Raw genomic sequence first — 18,952 nt, 5'->3', positions numbered from 1 at the left:
ATTCCTTAGAAATCCTTACCCTAGAATGTCAAAGTAGATCGCTAGAATTGCTCACTTTGATGAAGCTGAGATGCGATGACCAGTATGTAACGGAATCCCCAGCACTTTGTGTCTCCCATGTTGTTATATGGGGGGTAAAACCTAGACAGTCTGGCCACAACAGAAAACAGTAAATCTGTCTAATGTCTTCTACCGCTTGAGAACTGAAGCCATTCCACGCTTCATTAAAGAGAACAGTGGTGGTCCCAGCTGCATGCAGTTCTGATGAGCAGTCGTCTGCTCTGGCGTCTGCAGTCAGTCTGATGAAACTGGGACTGGACTGGACCACATCTGTCTGTCCAACACAATGCCACTAACTACTGTTAGGTGTAGCACACCTGAAGAAGGCTCCACGGCCGAAACATATTTTTTTTCTTCTCTTTTCAGCCTGGAATAAACCTATTACTTGCTCCTTTGCAGCCTAAGCATGCTGACGCAGTTAACCACCAGAACCACCTAAGTACTGTGATCATTAATGGGTCTCTCTCATTGTCATTGTGTTTAGTTAAAGGAAAAGGCTTAGTACAATAACAACAGTATTTAACCCGGCAGAAGAAAAGAGAATGGAAAATTCATTTTCAGCAAACTAACAGATCATTGGTGACACAACCACCAAACACACAAAAAGTGTTCATGTTCATAAAAGTACCAATCCATTCCAATATAAAATCAGTCATTTGAATGTAGGGTGGAGGACTAACTGTGGTGCGCCACTAGGTGGTGCCTTGTTTTAGTAATGGTAACCACACTCCAGAACCCCTTGTGGTCTTGTGAAGGTCGGTGGCTACCATAGTTAACACACAGCACCATCTAGTGGTGCACCAGAGTTAGTCCTCCACCCTACAAGTGCATACGGTTAAAACGGTCTTGCCAGACCCAGCACATTAGTTACAGGACGTCGGGAAACTCAACAGAATACCACACTGCAAGGGCTGTTCCTGTACATCCCAGATACACCTGGGAAACTCCTGAACTTGCATTTCTCACTCCATCCCCCAGTTAAAAAATTCCTCAACAATGGGGCTAAACAAGAGCATGGACATTGGAGAAAGATTCACAACCATATCAGCTCTCACTCAAATATCTGCATTATTCCTGTCCTTAATCCCTTACGCTGCCTGTGCCACCTGAACAAAGAGGCCTTTAATGAGTGAAAATGCACAAGCAAGGACATATTATGACAAGATTATAACACATTATATAATATTTACATCCTCTCTCACTTGCCTGCCAACCTGAATCCCAAATTCACCTCTTTTTTTCCCTTCAGAACGGCTGAACTGCACAATCAGGAGCGGAATTACCCATTCAGCAAGATCCATGAATAATCCGACGCTAATTCCAGAGTGGATGGAGAGTGACAGTATCTGTTCTTACACATGTGCAACAAACCGACACTTTTGCTAAATGTACGCGAACCCCCTGAAAACACAAGCGCTCCACACTTCACCCTCATTACAACACTGTCCTTGGCAGACAAGCTGTTTGCCCTTTATTAGAAGGTGCTTGTAACAATGAAGTTGATTTAAAATGGATTTCATGTAGCTGCTAGACAAGGTGCAGTAGCCTCATAACGGCAGATAGTGTTCAGAATGACAGCTCTGAATTGAGGGCTGAGTGTATTTGAAATATTGCTACCTAATATGTGTCACAATCCTGCATAAATATTTATACCCTGCTTGGAGGCTTTAGACTTAAGCAACTTGAGTAACCATTTCAGTCATTTGAGAACGACCCCTTTTCCATTCGGTTAACCCTCTCACCAATTCACCAAGCCAGCTCTCCCTGTCCGCACGACCTCCAGTGCGGCTCTCGGTTCGAGGAGGCAAATCTAAAGCAACCGTAAGTCCTCTCGCTCTTACTGGCCTGACTGGTCTGATCCCCCCCGAGACCTTCCGGCACTGAGAGGGAAAACAATCCCACCCTCTTCCCGACCGAGCCGGCAGCACAAACACCTGGAAGCTCCTGCCCCCGCTGACCGGCAGAGCCCACAGACTGGCCCTGCTCACTGCAGGGCACAGACACCAGCCCTTCGCTTCCCTGACATCTGCTTTCCACTGCTCGACATTCAGCGTGCATTTCAACAGGCCATCCACACAGTCGTACCGTTTCTCTCGGATTCGACAGAGCAACACTTCCCATAAAAAAAAAATAAATAAGTACAGTACAAAAGGAATAATGACCTGATGCTTCAAGTCGTAACCACCCATCCATGCTGGCAAAATAGTTCATTATATAAACAATAATATAATCAAAAAATGAAAGATGAAAGTTGTCAATGATTCTTCTTTGTACTTTAGATGTGGCGTTTGTAAATTATTTCATTTTAAATATAAAGTTAAAAAAAACAATTTTGACCAGATCATGATACCGACCCCTCTGATCTCGTCACGTCGACAGAAACTCTAAGCTGCAGGCAGTGGCCTTTTCACAGGGACCTCTGCGCGACCGTGATGGCCCTCGCGTGCACTGTTTCACGCCAATAAAGGCATCATTCGCAAAAACAATGCAGGTTTTAGTTCTGAAGAATTTCTCCAGGTATGCGAGACTCTCTACAACCCGTCACACAGCCCAGTTACTGCGGCTGCCGCCTCACGTTCCCATCTGTCGTATGAGCTCCTTTGCCCGGTGGGATTCCAGAGCACAATGCACATATATACGTTTATTGAAAACCTGTGCCACCCCGCCATGCCAGGCAGCAGCTCTGAAAGGGAAGCTGTTTTTACCTGTTTGCCAGCAGGTTCCTCAAGGTCACCTGACTCAGTCCCAGATAACTTGGCAGCAGTTTCGGCCAGTCCCAGTCCCGCTCTGTCATGGCTGACTGTTGATGTACGAGGAGAAGCGACTGTTAGTTATTAATCAGAGTTAATATGATCAGTAAATTAGGGCTCCAGCTGCGATAGACTAACTAAGAAGGAGGGAGCCCTGAACAAGGACTCAGACAGATGATATCAATCATGTCCACACAAGAAGGTTTTTATTCCAATAAGACAGCAATTAATTTATAAATCCATTTGGGGATGTAGCTATCATTTATAAAGAGATAAATCAATTTTGGGAGCCGTTATTCTTCCAACTGTTTTAATGGCATCTTGCCCAGCCCCCTTCAAAATTGGAGATCGGCTCTTTGTTAGGAAAGCAAATAAAAATCCGATTTCTCTGATCACAGAAATGTCACTGTTCACTTCGAGCTGCGTTTTATTGACAAAAGGAGATGAGCACAAGTGGCTCTCAATTGATGTTTTTTTTCCCTATTTGATTTGACAAACAACAGAGCCATCTCAGGCAGATGAGATAGTTTAATTATTTTCTTAACAAGGAAAATACTAAGAAGGAGGTCAGTTTGCAGTGAAACGGAAGGAAGCCTCAAATTGTTTGTTCAATAAATTTGGCACTGAACATAGCTACTCTTAACATTAGCTGCTCTTGAGAAAAAAAGAGGCTCGGTTTTTTCCCTGAAGGTCTTTGTGAAAGTATTGAGAAGTTTATGTGGGCCCAGCTGGAACCTAATCCTTAAGTAACTGGTGATTTAGGGTGACCGACAAGAATGACTTCGGTAGACTGGTGCTCTTCTGGTTCTGGGCGCATGCGCCAAGAGCAATCAAAATCCAAAATTAAACAAAAAAGCCTGGGATTTGCTTAAATGTATTGTGTTAAACCCAAGTGACAATGCATCTGCTTTCCGACCCCAGCATCAGCTCGAGTTACATATGAAAGGAATTAAATGCTATAATACGAGGCAAATGACATTACAGACGCCGTGTGCTGTGCAGCCATGCACCATGGGAAAGTCACAGGCGTAATGTGAATGATGAAGAAGCACCAGTACAGCAACCTAACCTCAGCCCTCAGCACTCCATGTCACCCAGCTGCCTGGCGTCGGCCGGCAGCGGGTCAGCTGGGTCAATGGAAACAGGTTATATATAAAGGTTACACAATTATTTTTAACTTAATAGGTGCATCCTCTGCAACTGGCTCTGCAGATCAAGGTGTCAGCCACACCGGCTGCTAATATTTTAAAAGAAGAAAAGAAAACAAAATATAATTGAAAAAACTGAGCAATTCTGTTGCTGTTGTCTCACAGTCACTGCAGTGCAGCCATTTCACTAAATCCTTCCTGGTCCTTGGGGGGCTGTCATTTCTTTTTTAAATTAAACATTTGACCAGGAAAGAAAACAATTCCAATTTAAAAACTTTATTCCCAAGACCTCTAGTTTCATCTTCCCCTTCACGTGAAACCCCTGTGATTGATTGTGCTGCCACCACTACACCACAGTATCATACTGGACAGGAGAATAAGGCAGCAGGCAACCCAGTCCTCTAGGAAGGAAACACTTCCCCGTTTCAAGAGATACTGTAGTGACAAGAACTGCCAAGGGTCTTTTTCTAAAAGAAACGTCCTCAAGCCGAATTATGAAATCATGAAACTAAGAAAACTGCACATGAATGGTGGAAAGTGTAATGGTGAACCAAAGGTTTTCCCAAATGCTACGAAAGAGTATGGAGCTGGGAGACTCCAGATCCCAGAGAACCTTCACAGAGCTGCCAGACCCCCAGGGCCTGTCAATTTGACTGTCTCTGCTAGGACCTCTTCTGAGATGAATACCGGTACTAAACGGTGCTTTTTACCTTTTACAGCCCTGTAACTGTGAAAGCATCATTAAATACAATACAATAATAAATATACCACCATTGATTAGCTGGAAAATGGACAAAGCAGAAGTGAACGAGTCCTGCTGAGAACTATTCACAGTTCTGTGTACTGTTAGAGCAATCAGAACTTCAGCAAACTGTCTGTTTTCTCCGGAGAGGTAAATGCATCTCTTTAGTTTGTCACCTTTTGTGCAGTTTATAGAAATGCTTTTCTGCCCTGTGGATCCACTTAGCTGATAAAATATTTCTACTGAATGAACAGGTACACTATGAAACAAAGCAAATGGAAATCTCGCACAGAGCACAGAACAATGCTGAACAACACTTTGATATCTCAGCTGGGATCCCTTCTTTGGAAGCACAATGCAAGTCCCATAGACCATAGGTGCTGCAGCTAACAAGCACAGAGACGCACACAGGTTGATGTAACTGAGTGTTACATGACTCGAGTAATGAATTAATTTTAAGGAGGTTCATCGTCAGCCAGCAAGATGCGTTTTGCCTATATGGTAATTGTTTTAATTTTATATTCCACAGACATTTTCTCGGGAGGTTTTCGATGCATAATCCATTAAATTATGAGCGCGCTCGCATATACCTCCCAGCCATCAGATATCTGCACCATGAGCCCACGGCAAGGCTGTGCCTCCTGGTCCACGAATTGCTGCAAAAAGTGCTGACGGAAAAAGGAAAGCTGCACCCAGCTAAGGAACTAAAAGGCACAGATGGAAATAATACCAGTCTGAAGGTAAGAACAAAAATCTAGCAAATAACGAAAATGAATTAGTCAACGTTGCCCTGCGATGTACCAACCTGGTCAAACTTATTGCTCCCGATGTGGCTGAATTCCTTCAAAGGGTTGAACACAGAAGACAGATGAAGCCGATCTGCAGCCGTGAGATTTAAGGTTAATGGTCTTTGTGGAGTGTCTGCCGCTGCAGTGAGTTGGAAACTCAGAAGCTCCTTCGAACAAAGAAATCAGAAGCTTAGAGGGACAAAACGCGAACTGTCTGACAGCTGTGTAATAAGGACAAAACTCGGACAGTAAAACTCGCTGGATCAGAGACAGTAAAATGTAAAAGCATGAGCATTTATAGCACAAAGCTATAACCACAAACATACAGTAAAATAGGCTGAAATTAGTAACTCTCTGGTATCTTTTATCATTTAAAACAAATGACAACTTTTTCTGGTGCATCACAAAGGGATATGCAATTTAGCTTCTGACTAGCCTTATCTAAAAAATGCTTCTTCGTTGCAGTCTATGCTCACATTTTGGACTGCCAGTTCCATCTTTAAGAAAAGTATACAGGTAAAAACTAGGCAGTTAGGGGAGTGCCAGCTGTTCTTAATAAGCAAATCAGGCAACATGCTGCAACACACACTTTAGGGATGTACTGTATACAGAGAGACATTACAAACACAAGTATTGGGGCCAATAGGATGCAATTTTTCATGTCTCTTGCTTTTCTGAGGAAGCTGGCTCATGGTGTCACTGGTGTCGAATGACTGCACTCTTCCTTTCAGTTTCACTGCTGCACTTTCTGATAGCCCTGAACTTCCTTGGGAAGCTTCAATCCCCTTGCCCTCTCAGGGGTCGCTGTGCACTACAAACGCACGGTTTTAAAAGGCAGCACAGCGGTTTAACACGCTTTGAAGAGGCATTCCTGCACGGTACAGCCCGCTCCTCCCTGAGCAGCTCTGCAGGGTGAGGAACGCCACGCTTGCGGTGTGTGGTGAGGGCATCTAAATGATCTTCCCCATCGATCAATCTCTCAATCAATCAGCCCGTCATGCATGTGCTGCAGCACCCCCACAACAACTCAGAACACTTTGCAGACCAACGATATACAGCAGTCGTCAATATTGCACAGCGGCAGTGGGGCATGTGGGGCATGTGGGAGAAGAGAGGAAAACACACTCCCAGAGGGAGGAAAGAAACCTCTGGGGATCGCAGGCCAGATGTTCACCCCCACCTCCAGGCCACAGGTTTGTGATGCATCAGTCCAGCATCTCCATTTACATTCTCAAATGTATTTAAACTCTCATAATTATAACAACTGTTAATTCCAATAGAATACATTTTCCCATATATAAATATTTATGTTAATATTATCAATACAATGATATTGCTTGCTATTGTAACACATTTCTTTTCCTGTGTTTGCCTACAAAATACGAGCTTTCACAGATGCAAGAGGTTTTGGGGGAAACGCTGGGGAGAGTTCAGGCAGAACTGAGGCAATCAGTGCAACGTCAAAATTCCCAAAACTTAAAGCGTCATTAACTATTAACATGATACTTGTGATTATCAAAACATCTGTCAAAACACACAAAGCAAATGCCCATTAATTGCCTCTGCTGTAGTGTGCAAAACATTTCTGTTTAAAGTGGAGAATTTTTCCAGGCTGCTTCTGCAAACCAGTGGGGTATTGGCATTTATAAAAGCACACAAAAATAACCGCCTGTCAGATTGTTTCCTGTATAAAATTAATAACATCGCATACTTTTCTCAGCTAAAAAATACATATATATCTTTCTGCTTTTGCCATTTATTTTAAGGATTGTTTGTTTCAGGCTCAGTCATTTTATTTGAATTCATTTCTCTATATGTTAGTGATCTCAATGAAGTACTCAGTTCCAATAGACAGACAACCAGAGACCTAAGATACTGTACGCTCTGGTCTAAGATATACTATCTTTATCATACAAAGGCCTTTACATGAAAACAAAAAAGGCACATCATCCTCTTTACAATGCGGTGTAAAGAAGAAACATCATCTCGCCTGCTTGATTAGTTTATTGGTAATATTTTGGGAGTTGCAGAGCTTATACTGGACGTGTGCCGCCTCCCCGCTCTCCCGCTGTCCTTCCTTGACCTTGCACAGTGGGATCCAGGGGGCTAGGCTGGCCGTCTAGCGGAGTAAACCGCTCTGTTTTAAACCTGGAGTTGCTGGAGTATCTGTGTTTAGTGCCGGTCTAATATGTCTGCTTTGATTGCCAGGAGCTGTACACATTTTAAACACAGTTATCGACCAGCCTTTCTCCGTGTTGATGACACTCCAGTCAAATTACCGCACTTATAAAGTGCTGCAATCATTTATATTTTCAGGTTTACGGAAGGATTTGCATTGGATGCCACTCTGTCAGTAATATTCTAAAAACACAATGCGATTATTAGCAATTTCATGTCTTTAAAGTAAGTAGTTTTGTGGTGGTGCTTCAAGTGCCTGAGCACTTTTTTTTTAACAAGTCAAATATTTATTTTTATTGAACAGCAAATGAAATGGCTCAAGGTCCCAGCTGTAACCAACAGGAAGGTGGAGTTCCTTCACTTCCTTCATGCTTCTGTCTGTGCCTGAGGAGTGCACTAAAGAAATAAGTGGGGAACAAACATACTGTATGTATCTTAGCATCTTTGCCAACAAGGAGTTAAAACAGACTAGTGTAGTGTGGTTCTTTAATTCATAGGTAGTTGCTTAGTTATGTATTCATCATAAATTTTGCAGAACTAAAGGAAATGGGTACTCTTTCAGGAGTTTATTTTTGCATTGGCACTCAATTTGCACAATACACCGATATGAATTACTGATTATGAATCAGCAGAAATGTGCACATCAAATGGCTGCTAGCACCCACTTTGCTGCATTAGATCTCCAGACGATCTGTTTCTAACATTGTGGAATTGACACAATTGTTGGATGTGTCAATGAGCAGTTTAATATGGCAATCGATCGGTGCGTAGGTTTCTGACAATGGACATGCTTTCCCGTTAGTACTGGTCACACATTAGTGAGGGGCTGACTGACGGCCGAGTGTGGTTTTAGCCTGGACTGTTTGAAAGGGTAGGACCGGGACCCAGGGCAGGGACCCTCGCCTGGCACTGCCTTCCCTCTCCCCAGCGTGGAGCAGACTCTTCTGGAAGAGCTGCACAGCCCAGGAGGAGCAGACTCCACCGGCACGCCGCTGGCTCCAGCGGCTCCTCGACTAACCCTGAGCCGGTAGCAGACGCTGCCTCAGGCCAGCACACACCTAATTGCTCGGGAAAAAGGCCGTTTCCCTACCTCATTGAGTTGGATGATGTGATAAATTTGCCTCAGGTACTCGCTGCCACCTGGTTTGTGGCAGATATCCAGGACCATCATGCCTATTTTCTGCTCAGTCAGTTCAGGCGCGCTGCCTTTCTCTCGCACCACAATGCTTTCTGCTGGTTCAAATGCACTGACAGGCAGAGAGAAGAGAGGCGACATGAGACCCTTGAAGCACGCTGGAGAGAAGAGATTTAAACCCCAGGGACGGAAACTTTGCACATTACAATCTCTGTAAGATTTTGATCTGACAGCGTGTTCCTTCTTTAACACTTTATGCAAGGGGGAACCATCTTCTGTTTAATGTCCAAAACAATTAAATATGCTGTACATTCTAGTATTTCAGAATTTATCAACCCTGATTAATTAATTACCTTTCCTGTTGAAAACAGCAATGTACATAAATTCTTCTGGTTAAGGATCTAACATCATCCAAACACATTTGTGAAATACCGTAAAATGAAAGAGTATCATCTTCTGCAGGAATTACAGATGATTTTTTTGTAGCTGTTTTTAGATAACCTTGTCTGACAGTTCTTTAAAACTGTCTTCAACTGAAACATATTTTCTCTGGCACACCTAGCCTCTGTATCCCTGCCGCTTATCACGAAGAGAAATTGCATTTTCTGTTCCTCACATCTCAGGAGAAGAACAGCAGCTACAAGGGCTGAAGGAGATAGCAGGAAGCACGCAGGTCAACGTCAGCACACCCACACGAGTCCCCCTGGTCATCACAGCAGAGTCCCCTGTTGTGCTTCATCAGAATAATAACAGGAAGCATTTACTGTGACAGGACTCCGCGCTTTGACACAACGTGAGCTGACGACACCTTGATCAGCAGATTTTTTTTTCTTTAATAAAAATTAAAATGTATGAGGGCTATAAATTGTGCCACTCTTGCCTCTGCTCAGAATTTTGAGCCAAATGTCTTCACTTTTCAAATTTTATTGTTCCGTCTTTGTTTCAATTACGGTTACTGGATAATGCTGATGTTTTCACTTTTCATTTAATTTATACAGGGGACTATCTCAGTAAATCTTAGCACAGGGTGCTGATGACAGACCGGAGCTGTCAATAATAGTGAATAAAATAAAACAGCAGAGGCTGAAGGCTTGTTTTGCCAGAATATATATATACACATGCACCGTATGTGTGTGTGTCAACTAACTTCAGAATTAACTGAAGTACATGATAAGTATATACTGTATGAACACGAATAAACGTATATCTAGTGTCCACGCAGGTGAATACGCTTTGCACTGCACTGTAGCATGGGCATAAAGCCGGCTGCCCTCCAGGTGCAACCCTTTAAACATCTGCACCTGTCCCCTCTCCTGCGCAGCCTGTCTCCGAGCGCGCGAAGCAGCGTTCCTGGGCCCTGGTGCAATTCCGCCTGGCGACGATCCTTAGTGTTCTCCTGCCCTTCTACACCATGCATTTTTATGACCGAGCCGCATGTCAAGTTAAAAAATGAACACTTTATTCCAGATAGACTTAATGTCATTGTTCCCCCCCCAACACCCGCCTGCCTCTTTCCGTCTCTTTCCCGGCCTCCCCCTCTCTCGGAAATGCGACGGTGCCAGGAACAGCGTCACCTGTCAGGCATCTTCTGAGGGCTGACATTGAAAAAGTTGAGGCCTCTCTGACCAAGGAGTGTATCGGTGTCAGCACCTGGGCTGTATCCTTCCCTGTCCATCACCGTGCAGGTGAAGCAGATGATTGGATTCAGTCAGCGCCGTGATTAATGAGTTCCTCTCCGGATTTGGGACAGCCTATCAATCATGTCATTAGGGAGAACGCGCCCTGAAAGAGGCAGACCTCAGCCAAGGCATAACTGCATTCATCTTAATCTGTGTATGCATCCAGTCAGCCAAGTCAGGGTCACCATGATGGAAAACGATAATCTTCTCCTCTACAAATTACTTTGCAAAGACGAATATTGCTTTATTTTTTGGACTTGCAAGCTCTCTCTGCAAGATGTACTGTACACTGATTGTTTACAACTCAGGCGTCACTTCAAAGTGAAGGTTATTTTAATGAATAGTAATGATTTCACAGAGTGTCGGAGACAGGTGATACATAACTGCCTTTTCTCCTCTTTTTTTCCTGCCTTCCTGTCACTGAGGCCACAGTGATTCCTGGAACACTTAAGGTAATCTACTCATCTTTTCTTTCCCTTTTTTTAAAGACGCTTTAAAAAGGATTAATACTTCCAGACTTTTCGAACATCATCTGAGCTCTGGCTTCCTTATGACATTCAGTCCGAGACTCGAGTTCAGGTCTGACCCCGACGAAGTCAACGGCCATTAAAAAAAAATAACAAAACAAAACCTATTTTCCCCCCACATGTTCTCATTTTTTACGCACTCGTCATCAAAATAAAATTTAGAAATATCTGCATTTGAATCCTATTTTTAATTTAAAAAATGTCGGCAAAAATAAAGAAATATGGGAAGCAAAGCTATTTTCCTATTATTTATATTATTTAATTACTGCAGTCAACTGGATGGCTTTTAATATTTAATTTTTTTTTAAAATAATGTACATTTTTCAACGCCATACTCAGAATGTGGGTTGTGTTTCCCTGGATTTTCAGCGTGTATTATATGAACAATATCCGATACTGTATTACTTATACTCATATTAGTATTACTTTTTCCAAAGACAAACCACAGCATTATCTTGAAATTAAAATATTGTGTGAAACAGGATCACATAACTAGCTTTTAACTGTTTTTTTTTCTGAAAAACTACTGCTGATTTTTAAAACTACTGCTGATTTTACACCCATATGGTAAGTTCATACAGCCACATTTAATTCTAATAAGGGCATTGTTCAAATATATTAATTAGGATATTCAGACCACTCAGAGAACAGCTCAAGACTGTACTGAATGCCAAGCTGGATAGGGAAACAGTGACGATTTAGTAAGCACCCCTGAAAATAAGTGATTCCACTTAAAACATTGATCAGCACATAAGAAGGGTTTCCTTGCCAGAACTAGATAATGTGTTTAAAGTTACCAGAGCACATTTAACACTAACACAAACCCTCTCTGAGATCTGAAGACCTCTGATCGATCTATTATCTTGGTCTGTTGCTGAGAAGCAGCTGCTGATCACCACCTACTGTATGGGATGGTGCTCAAACATGGCGGAAAGAAATTCTCTCACAAAGACAAAGCAGCCTTACGCCTCAGTGCTCAGCCTCCTTGCTTTCTGCAACTGGATCTCCAGCCACCTGGGTCTCTGTGCCTCCAGGTGCTGAAGGACCTTCTGCACGGCGGGTTTGGGGGCGCCCCTCTGCTGCCCCAAGACGCCCTGCAGGCACTCGCTCAGCAGGCCCAGCTTCTCCTTGCCCCAGCGGTCCAGCGCGGCCTCGGTCAGCCGCTCCAGGGCGTCGCCGTCTTCCAGGGTGTGGCACAGGGTGGCCACGCAGCTGCAGACCAGCAGCCCCGCCGGCCGCGGCTGCCGATCGCCACACGCCAACCGGCTCTCCGCCACGCAGAAGAGGTACCTCACTGGCGCAGGGAGGGACGCCACCAGGGAGGGCAGGTTGGTGAACACGAAACACACGGCCTGGGCCACCAGCTGCGTGAAGCCTGGATGGACACGCAAGTTTTAGACTCGTTACTGAGGGCCCGAGCTTCTGCTCGAGACTCCTTGACGTTGCCCTGAGTGTGGAATTGCGGGGGCTCCCGCGGGGGGTGTGGGGAGGGGCGAGGAGGAGCAAGCCACCGTATCAGACTCTTCGTCACTTCCCTCCCTGTCAGCAGCGGCCAGAGCTGGCGATGCTCGCTGACATCCCTGCAAACCCACAGCCCTCCGGGATGTCTCTACACACGCTCAGGACACCCCCGCTGACTCGCAGCCCCCCAGTCTCAGCAGAGCCCGACTGGCTGGATATCAAAGCGGCTGCCTGGGTCTCCCGGACTCGGCTGTCAAACAACAGTCCGGAGCCGAGCTGGAAATGTCAGGCCTCACTGTAGGCCTTCATGAGGAAGTTCTAATGAATTTGGAATCTGATAGCGTGGGCAGAACGGTGGCTGGCATTGCTGCCTCACAGTGCTGGGGCCCTGTGGAGTTTGCATGTTCTCATTATGTGTTCGTGTGGGTATTCTCCCACAGTCTAAAGACATACTGGCAGGTTACCTGGCTTCTGAGACAGCGGGCCGTGGTCTGAGTGTGTCTGTGTGTCGGCCCTGCCTTGCACCCTGTTTACAAAATAAACGGATGGATGTGAACTAATACTAATGCTGTCGGGACTACAAAAAAAAAAGTTATAGACTGCAACACTTACTTTTCCCAGTCTGCTTCCTTTTAATTTCTCGGGGTGTGTAAGCCCACTCCCTTGGGATTTTGTTGAGCAGGCTTTCCGGAACCATGTGCTTGTGCGGGTGTGTCCCATGATGCTCAGCGTCTTGCCATGCGTTCACCATGGAGACGAGGTGCTGGACTGCATTCAGAACGGGCTTAGAGACAGTGGCTCTCAGACACTTCAACACCCTTGGCTCTGCTTTGCTGGTATCTGTTTTATAACAACGGCAAAACCCAAACAACGCAGGAGCATCAGTCCATGTGTACAAAATCCCCCAAAACAGACCACCTGTCTGGGGTTCCAACATTTTTTTTTATTTCTCACACACAGGCACCCTTAAGGCCAACAGCACCTGAAGTGATATTGTTAGAACACAATATCAGGGTTGATCAGCCTTGTTTATTTTTACCAATATCACTTGTTTCCAGCTACTTTGAAACTTATATTTAAAAGCTTTCCTGTTGAACATGCAAAAGGGCATTCAATTACTTGCATCCAGCAAATGTCATGTACCCTGCAGTTCAGTTCCGTCAGAATATTACTTTTTACATATTATAAAGAAATAAAATGTATTCGATTCTGTATTACTGCATTTTTTCTCAACGGTATGGCATAGCACATCACAGTAACATACCTTCAAATATTAAAAAGGTGTGCCGCAGAATTTTGGAGAAGTCACACATGAGAAAAATGACTTAATTAAAATACTATTTCTGTATTTATTGGTTTGGTGGAGTGAATGCATCTGGTGGAGTGCACACATGCGAGACGGGGGCTCTGAGACTCTGGGAATGCACACGTGGGGATCTCACATGCTGCAAGCTGACGGACATAAAAAATAAAAACAGTGGACGACTCAGAGCTGCTGAGCAAGAGCTCCATGTTTCAATGGCATTGAATCCTCTCGGGAAAATTCAGGTAGACATGTCAAACACAGAAGTAAATTGTGTTTCTAATATTCTTATAATGTGATCAGTGTGTGTGTGTGTATTTGTGAGGGGCAGTGTGATGCAAAGTCTGTATATTTAAGTGGAAAAGAACGAGAAAGACTTTATTAAAGCATGGCTAAACAATGTGTAACACAGTAATGCAGTCCAATGCCCAATCTGGCATTTTTTCTTGATTTCTGAGATGAACATTTTACCACAAATATGTTGCATCCAAAATCACTACAGAGATGTGCAAGCCAAGCCAGCAATTAGGCTCATTATACCACAAGGAATATAACATCATAAGAAAGACATCGAGATTACGGGACAAACTTTTGTTTTCTTTCAAACCCTCTTCTCTCCGATTTGTGAAAATTATGCAACAATAATTACCACTTGCATGTAATAAAAATACCTACATGAGTTTCATCACTGCATGAGTCCTGATTAAACCTAATATCAAGGGTTTTCCTAAAAAGAGTGTCAAAAAATAATTGCAGGCTCATTCCCCCCCTACTAATTTACTACTACAGTTACCAAGACAGGCAATACTGGTTGTGTGAAGCACAAACAAACTTTACAGAATGTGATTTTACTTTAAGTACATAATGTCTCATTCCCTAAGTTGTTCTTATTCTGTGAAAGCATTCATACTGAGCTACGACTGTGTATCAGATCTACTCTACTGTGTGAGTAAACACTCACAAGGAAACCGAGAAAGCCCAATACTGCTGAAATTTAAAAGGATTTAATGTCAGAATATGAACAGATTTGGCAGGAACTGCATACATTTGGAGAGTGAACAATCTGTCTACAGATCTGAATTTACTGAGGTTCCAATTTATGTTTTTTCAATTAATACGTTACAGCTTGCTAAACTATTTCAAGAATCTTCAATTAATAACACTGAGCCTTCCTGCAAGGGTATTTTCCTGTGAAGGAGATGTGAACATAGGGATTGAGAAATAATGAGTGTCAGGTGACTGAGGTACTCAGAGACTGGTTTAGTTGTCTACTAAAAATTCGGATTTTTTGTATTTTTTGACACAGCCTACACTGAAAGACATGAAGCCTCCTGAGTCACTCTGAGCACATGTACTCTGTGTGGCATCGTAGTCTAGATTATTATCTCAGCAGATCTACCTCCTCCAGAATCATTAAAACCGTAGCACTTTCTGCTACAATCACGTTTATTATAATCACTAAAAGGAAGAATATGTTTACAGGTATGCTGTGAAATACAATTATACAGTTTGGACTGGACTCTGTAGGTATCTGTACCTATAACAAACACTATTTAAGTTGATTGTTTTAGATGGGTTCAAGGAGTCTCCTAGGAAGACTGTTTAAGGGGAAGCTGGATGCAAAAAGTGTGGCTTGACTGAAGTCACTGCGCAGGGGTTCAGCAGTAACACAAGAACGGGGCCTGTGAGTTTTTCGCTCATGTGAAGACAAACGACCCCGAGCACATGCTGGCCGTCCAGCAGGGGCTTGATCGCTGCAGACACGCTGTCAGGGAGCTGCAGGTCCTGCCATGGGGATCGCAGACGCCACGGAGTTCAGAGAGAACTCCCCATGGAGCACAGCGCCTCACAGCCATCCCACTGTCAGGGGGCTTGCCTCGGATCACAGCACCTCTGTTCCTTTCTCTTCTCAGGACATACCGCTTTCAGAATAATACAGCACGTTCCCTCACATGGCCGGATAGCTTGTACCACATCACCCACTCTGATACGAGCTTGACGTGACAATCCATCACCCTCCTGCTTTATCCCTCATCCTGTCTGATGCAGAAGGAGAAAGTGGAAATTGGACGAGAGCTACAGGCACCTGAGGGTCTTGGCCAGGTTTTTTAACACGAGTGAGATAGCAGCAGACTTTAAGCCTGCAGGTAAAATTCCACATTTCAGGAATATTCTGTGATGAGATAAATGGACAAAGACCAGAGAAGGAAGATTAGAGCAGAGTGACCTAAACATAGGCAGCCCGGGTCTCCTTTTTACTACCGGTTCAGCCACATAAGCAGCATCTACAGCAACTGCAGCAGCAGGGAAATGAGAGAAACTCCATGTTCAGAAAGCAGAGCATAGTTGTCCAGACTCCAGGAGATGAGTTCAGCAGCTGATTAGTAATATGAAGTGTGTTGCTGTGAAATTATAGCTTGAATGTGTTTGGGAGAGGAAGAAAAAGCAGTTATTATCAGGCCTGAACCTTTTATCAATGGTAAAAAAGCACTGTAGATTGTGCACTGTGCAATCCAGTCATGGTCAGCTCACTTCTGTGCTTTCCCTTTGCTTCCTCGTTCTGACAAAGTGCTGGGCTCCTTCCCACATGTTCCCAGATGTTCCTCCCATCTGGTTTGTTCAGGGGCCACAGTCTCCCAGGCTGTTGACGTTTTGTCTTCAACTTTGTCACAACATCTCTGACACACTCCTTCCAGACTCCTCTGGTGTGATTGCCTTGGCGAAGCTGGGAGAAGAGAACCTTCTCTGGGAGCCTGGAGTCTGACTACATGACCGACCCGACAGAGCCGATGCTGGATGAGCACAGCTTCAGCGCTGGTGGTGCTGTCTGGAAGAGAGCGCATACGTTGTTCAGTCTGTCCTCCCACTTGACATGCGAAGTGTTTCCCCAAGAGCTCTGGGGATACAACTCCAGTCTCAGAGTATCTTGCCAGCCATGTTTCAGACAGTTTGGTTTCCGCTTCAACGTTGCAATTCTCCAGCATCCTTTTCCTCAGATGGCCAGTCTCACTTGCATGTTTCAGGAAATGCTGGATTGCTTCATCATTACCACGTTGAAAATAGTTCAACTGACACATACAGTACTGCAGCATCGCCATCAGCATGCCGGGGTTCGATGACAGTCAGGGTGGCTTTAGTTTTGCACTGGAGATGAAATAATTTCCATCCATTTACATTCAGAATAATTTAAGGAAGGTTACAAACGAGAGATGGCCATTGACCCATGCATTCCATTTACTTCCATGTAGTTACCTGCACTCCAGCAGGGAGCTTGTTATCAAGTGGAGCATGACCCTCAGAATTAGTGCAAAAAGAGTAAAGATAATTATTCCTTAAAATAGCAAAAAACAAACAGAAGTTTAGTATGTAGAAGTTTAGTTGGTTTTTTTTTCCAGGGTGACCACTTCCTTTACGGTCACACGTATCTATAAAAATACTATAGACGGAATATAAAATGAATATAACCCAACTAAAGAGTCATCTCTGAAAGCAACTGTATGTTTTAACTGATATATGTTTACCTAAATATATTTGAAATTTGTGTTTCTGTTCCATATGATTGTTGACACATGTTCACTCTGGAGTGGCATTATGCTGTATGGGAAAATATGAATTCCTTATTTTGTAAACTGTGTTCAGCAATGCGTCAGCTGGGGAGGCCTGCAGTTTTTGTGAATTTGTCTTGGCATGAGAACCCACAAATAAATCCAGAAATATTTCCACTAGAATAGTGGGACAGAACAAAAAAGGAAGTTAAATGGGAAAGGGAAAACCAAAGGAAAAAAGAGAACTAAACATTCGATCAAGTAATTAAGAGCAGATCCCTAAATCCTGAGAGTATAGGAAACACGGTAGATGAGAGAGAAGCTACCACATTAGAAGGCAAATGTAAGGTTGCTAGAATCACAGAAACCTGCAAAGGAACAAGTAAAGGTTTATCAGGCTGAAAAGAGAAGAAAAGAAACGCAACATTTCGGCTGTGGAGCCTTCTTCGGGTGTGAGCCATTATGGGGTACAGAAAGACAGAAGAGGTGAAGCTACTGTACTTGATATCAGAAAGAGTTTTCAAGTTCAGGAAATTAATCTAGAGGAATCAAAAGCCTCTGAATCTATGAAGTCAGATTCATTAAAAACCAATGCAAAGCTACAGTGTTAAAAGTATGCTATAGGCCACCAAATTCAAATGTTGACTGTCATAAAAATAAGAATTTATGTAAAACAGAAGAAGTAGTTTTTATGGGAGACTTCAACTTTCCCCACATAAATTTGGAAAGATCAAGAATAGGAATACCAGCAGCTGAAAAAGCAACAGGAATGGTACAGTTCAGTCCAAAGCAAAAGTTTAAACTTCCAGAAGTAGACTTTGAAGAAATGAGAGAGGTAAAATAGGACAGGACAGATGTACTGTAGGATCAGTGGGACATGAATGTCAACAGTTAAACAGATTCTCCTAAAAGCATAGCATGGATTCATCCTAAAAAAAAGAGCAAATTAAAAGCTATAGAACTGAAACCCGAATGGTTCAACAAATCAATTAGAAAAAATAAACATGAAAAGAAAGCACTTTAAAACATGATTAAAAAACAACAGGATCCACTTACAGAAAAGCAGTACAATGAACTGCAAGTAAGAATAAAAAAGGCTATTAGAAAGTCAAAGTGAGAAATCGAAAGGAATATTATAATGGAAATGTCCTGTCTTAGACTAGTAAGGCACCTGATAAAAGTACTCATTATCCTCAGAGGCACTGACCGTGTCTAGAGGCCTTCTTCAGAACCACAGAACAGAGGACCTCGAGTGGGAAGTTCATGGAAGAGCATTTAAACCCAACAACAGGAGGCCCTTCTTGAACCACAGGGTGGTGGGACTGTGGAACAGCTACTCAGCCATGGTGCCGAACCTGATCACCGGGTTCCTTTCAAGGAACAGCTGGATGAGGTCCTGTGATCAATGAACTACCAGCTACCACACAGGCTGGAAGGGCTGAATGGCCTCCTCTCGCCTTCTACGCTTATGTTCTTAGATTGCAGAACAAAGATCTGCCAAGGTCTGACTTTCGGTTACCAAGATCTGTCATCTAACTTTCGCTCCTCGTAATGAGCCTGCTGACTCTTAAAACCCAAGTTGGCTGTCAGCCACCTGGGACTTTCTGTGCTTTGAGTCGATTTATGGCACCGGGAC

The 18,952-nt window shown here is 43.6% G+C and overlaps 1 protein-coding gene across 3 annotated transcripts in view; it reads right to left on the bottom strand.

Moving 5' to 3' along the window:
- The window catches only part of kiaa0825 (KIAA0825 ortholog), a 147,221-nt gene that overhangs the window by 77,107 nt on the left and 51,162 nt on the right, over positions 1-18,952 (bottom strand). For 2 of the 3 annotated variants that reach the window (XM_088910246.1, XM_088910247.1), the window contains exons 16-20: positions 13,081-13,308; positions 11,974-12,382; positions 8,757-8,913; positions 5,506-5,655; positions 2,766-2,860 (exon numbers count right to left, since the gene is read on the bottom strand). In XM_088910246.1, coding sequence (XP_088766372.1) covers positions 2,766-2,860; positions 5,506-5,655; positions 8,757-8,913; positions 11,974-12,382; positions 13,081-13,308 — 1,039 coding nt within the window. The remainder of the gene's footprint in view (positions 1-2,765; positions 2,861-5,505; positions 5,656-8,756; positions 8,914-11,973; positions 12,383-13,080; positions 13,309-18,952) is intronic. The other variant, XM_088910248.1, reaches the window with a different exon arrangement.

This window comes from Atractosteus spatula, chromosome 3, assembly GCF_055471065.1.
Source record: "Atractosteus spatula isolate fAtrSpa1 chromosome 3, fAtrSpa1.hap1, whole genome shotgun sequence".
In the NCBI taxonomy this organism is placed as follows: Eukaryota; Metazoa; Chordata; class Actinopteri; order Semionotiformes; family Lepisosteidae; genus Atractosteus; species Atractosteus spatula.
The sequence above is the reverse complement of the archived record's forward strand: the minus strand, read 5'-3'. Positions and strand labels throughout refer to the sequence as shown.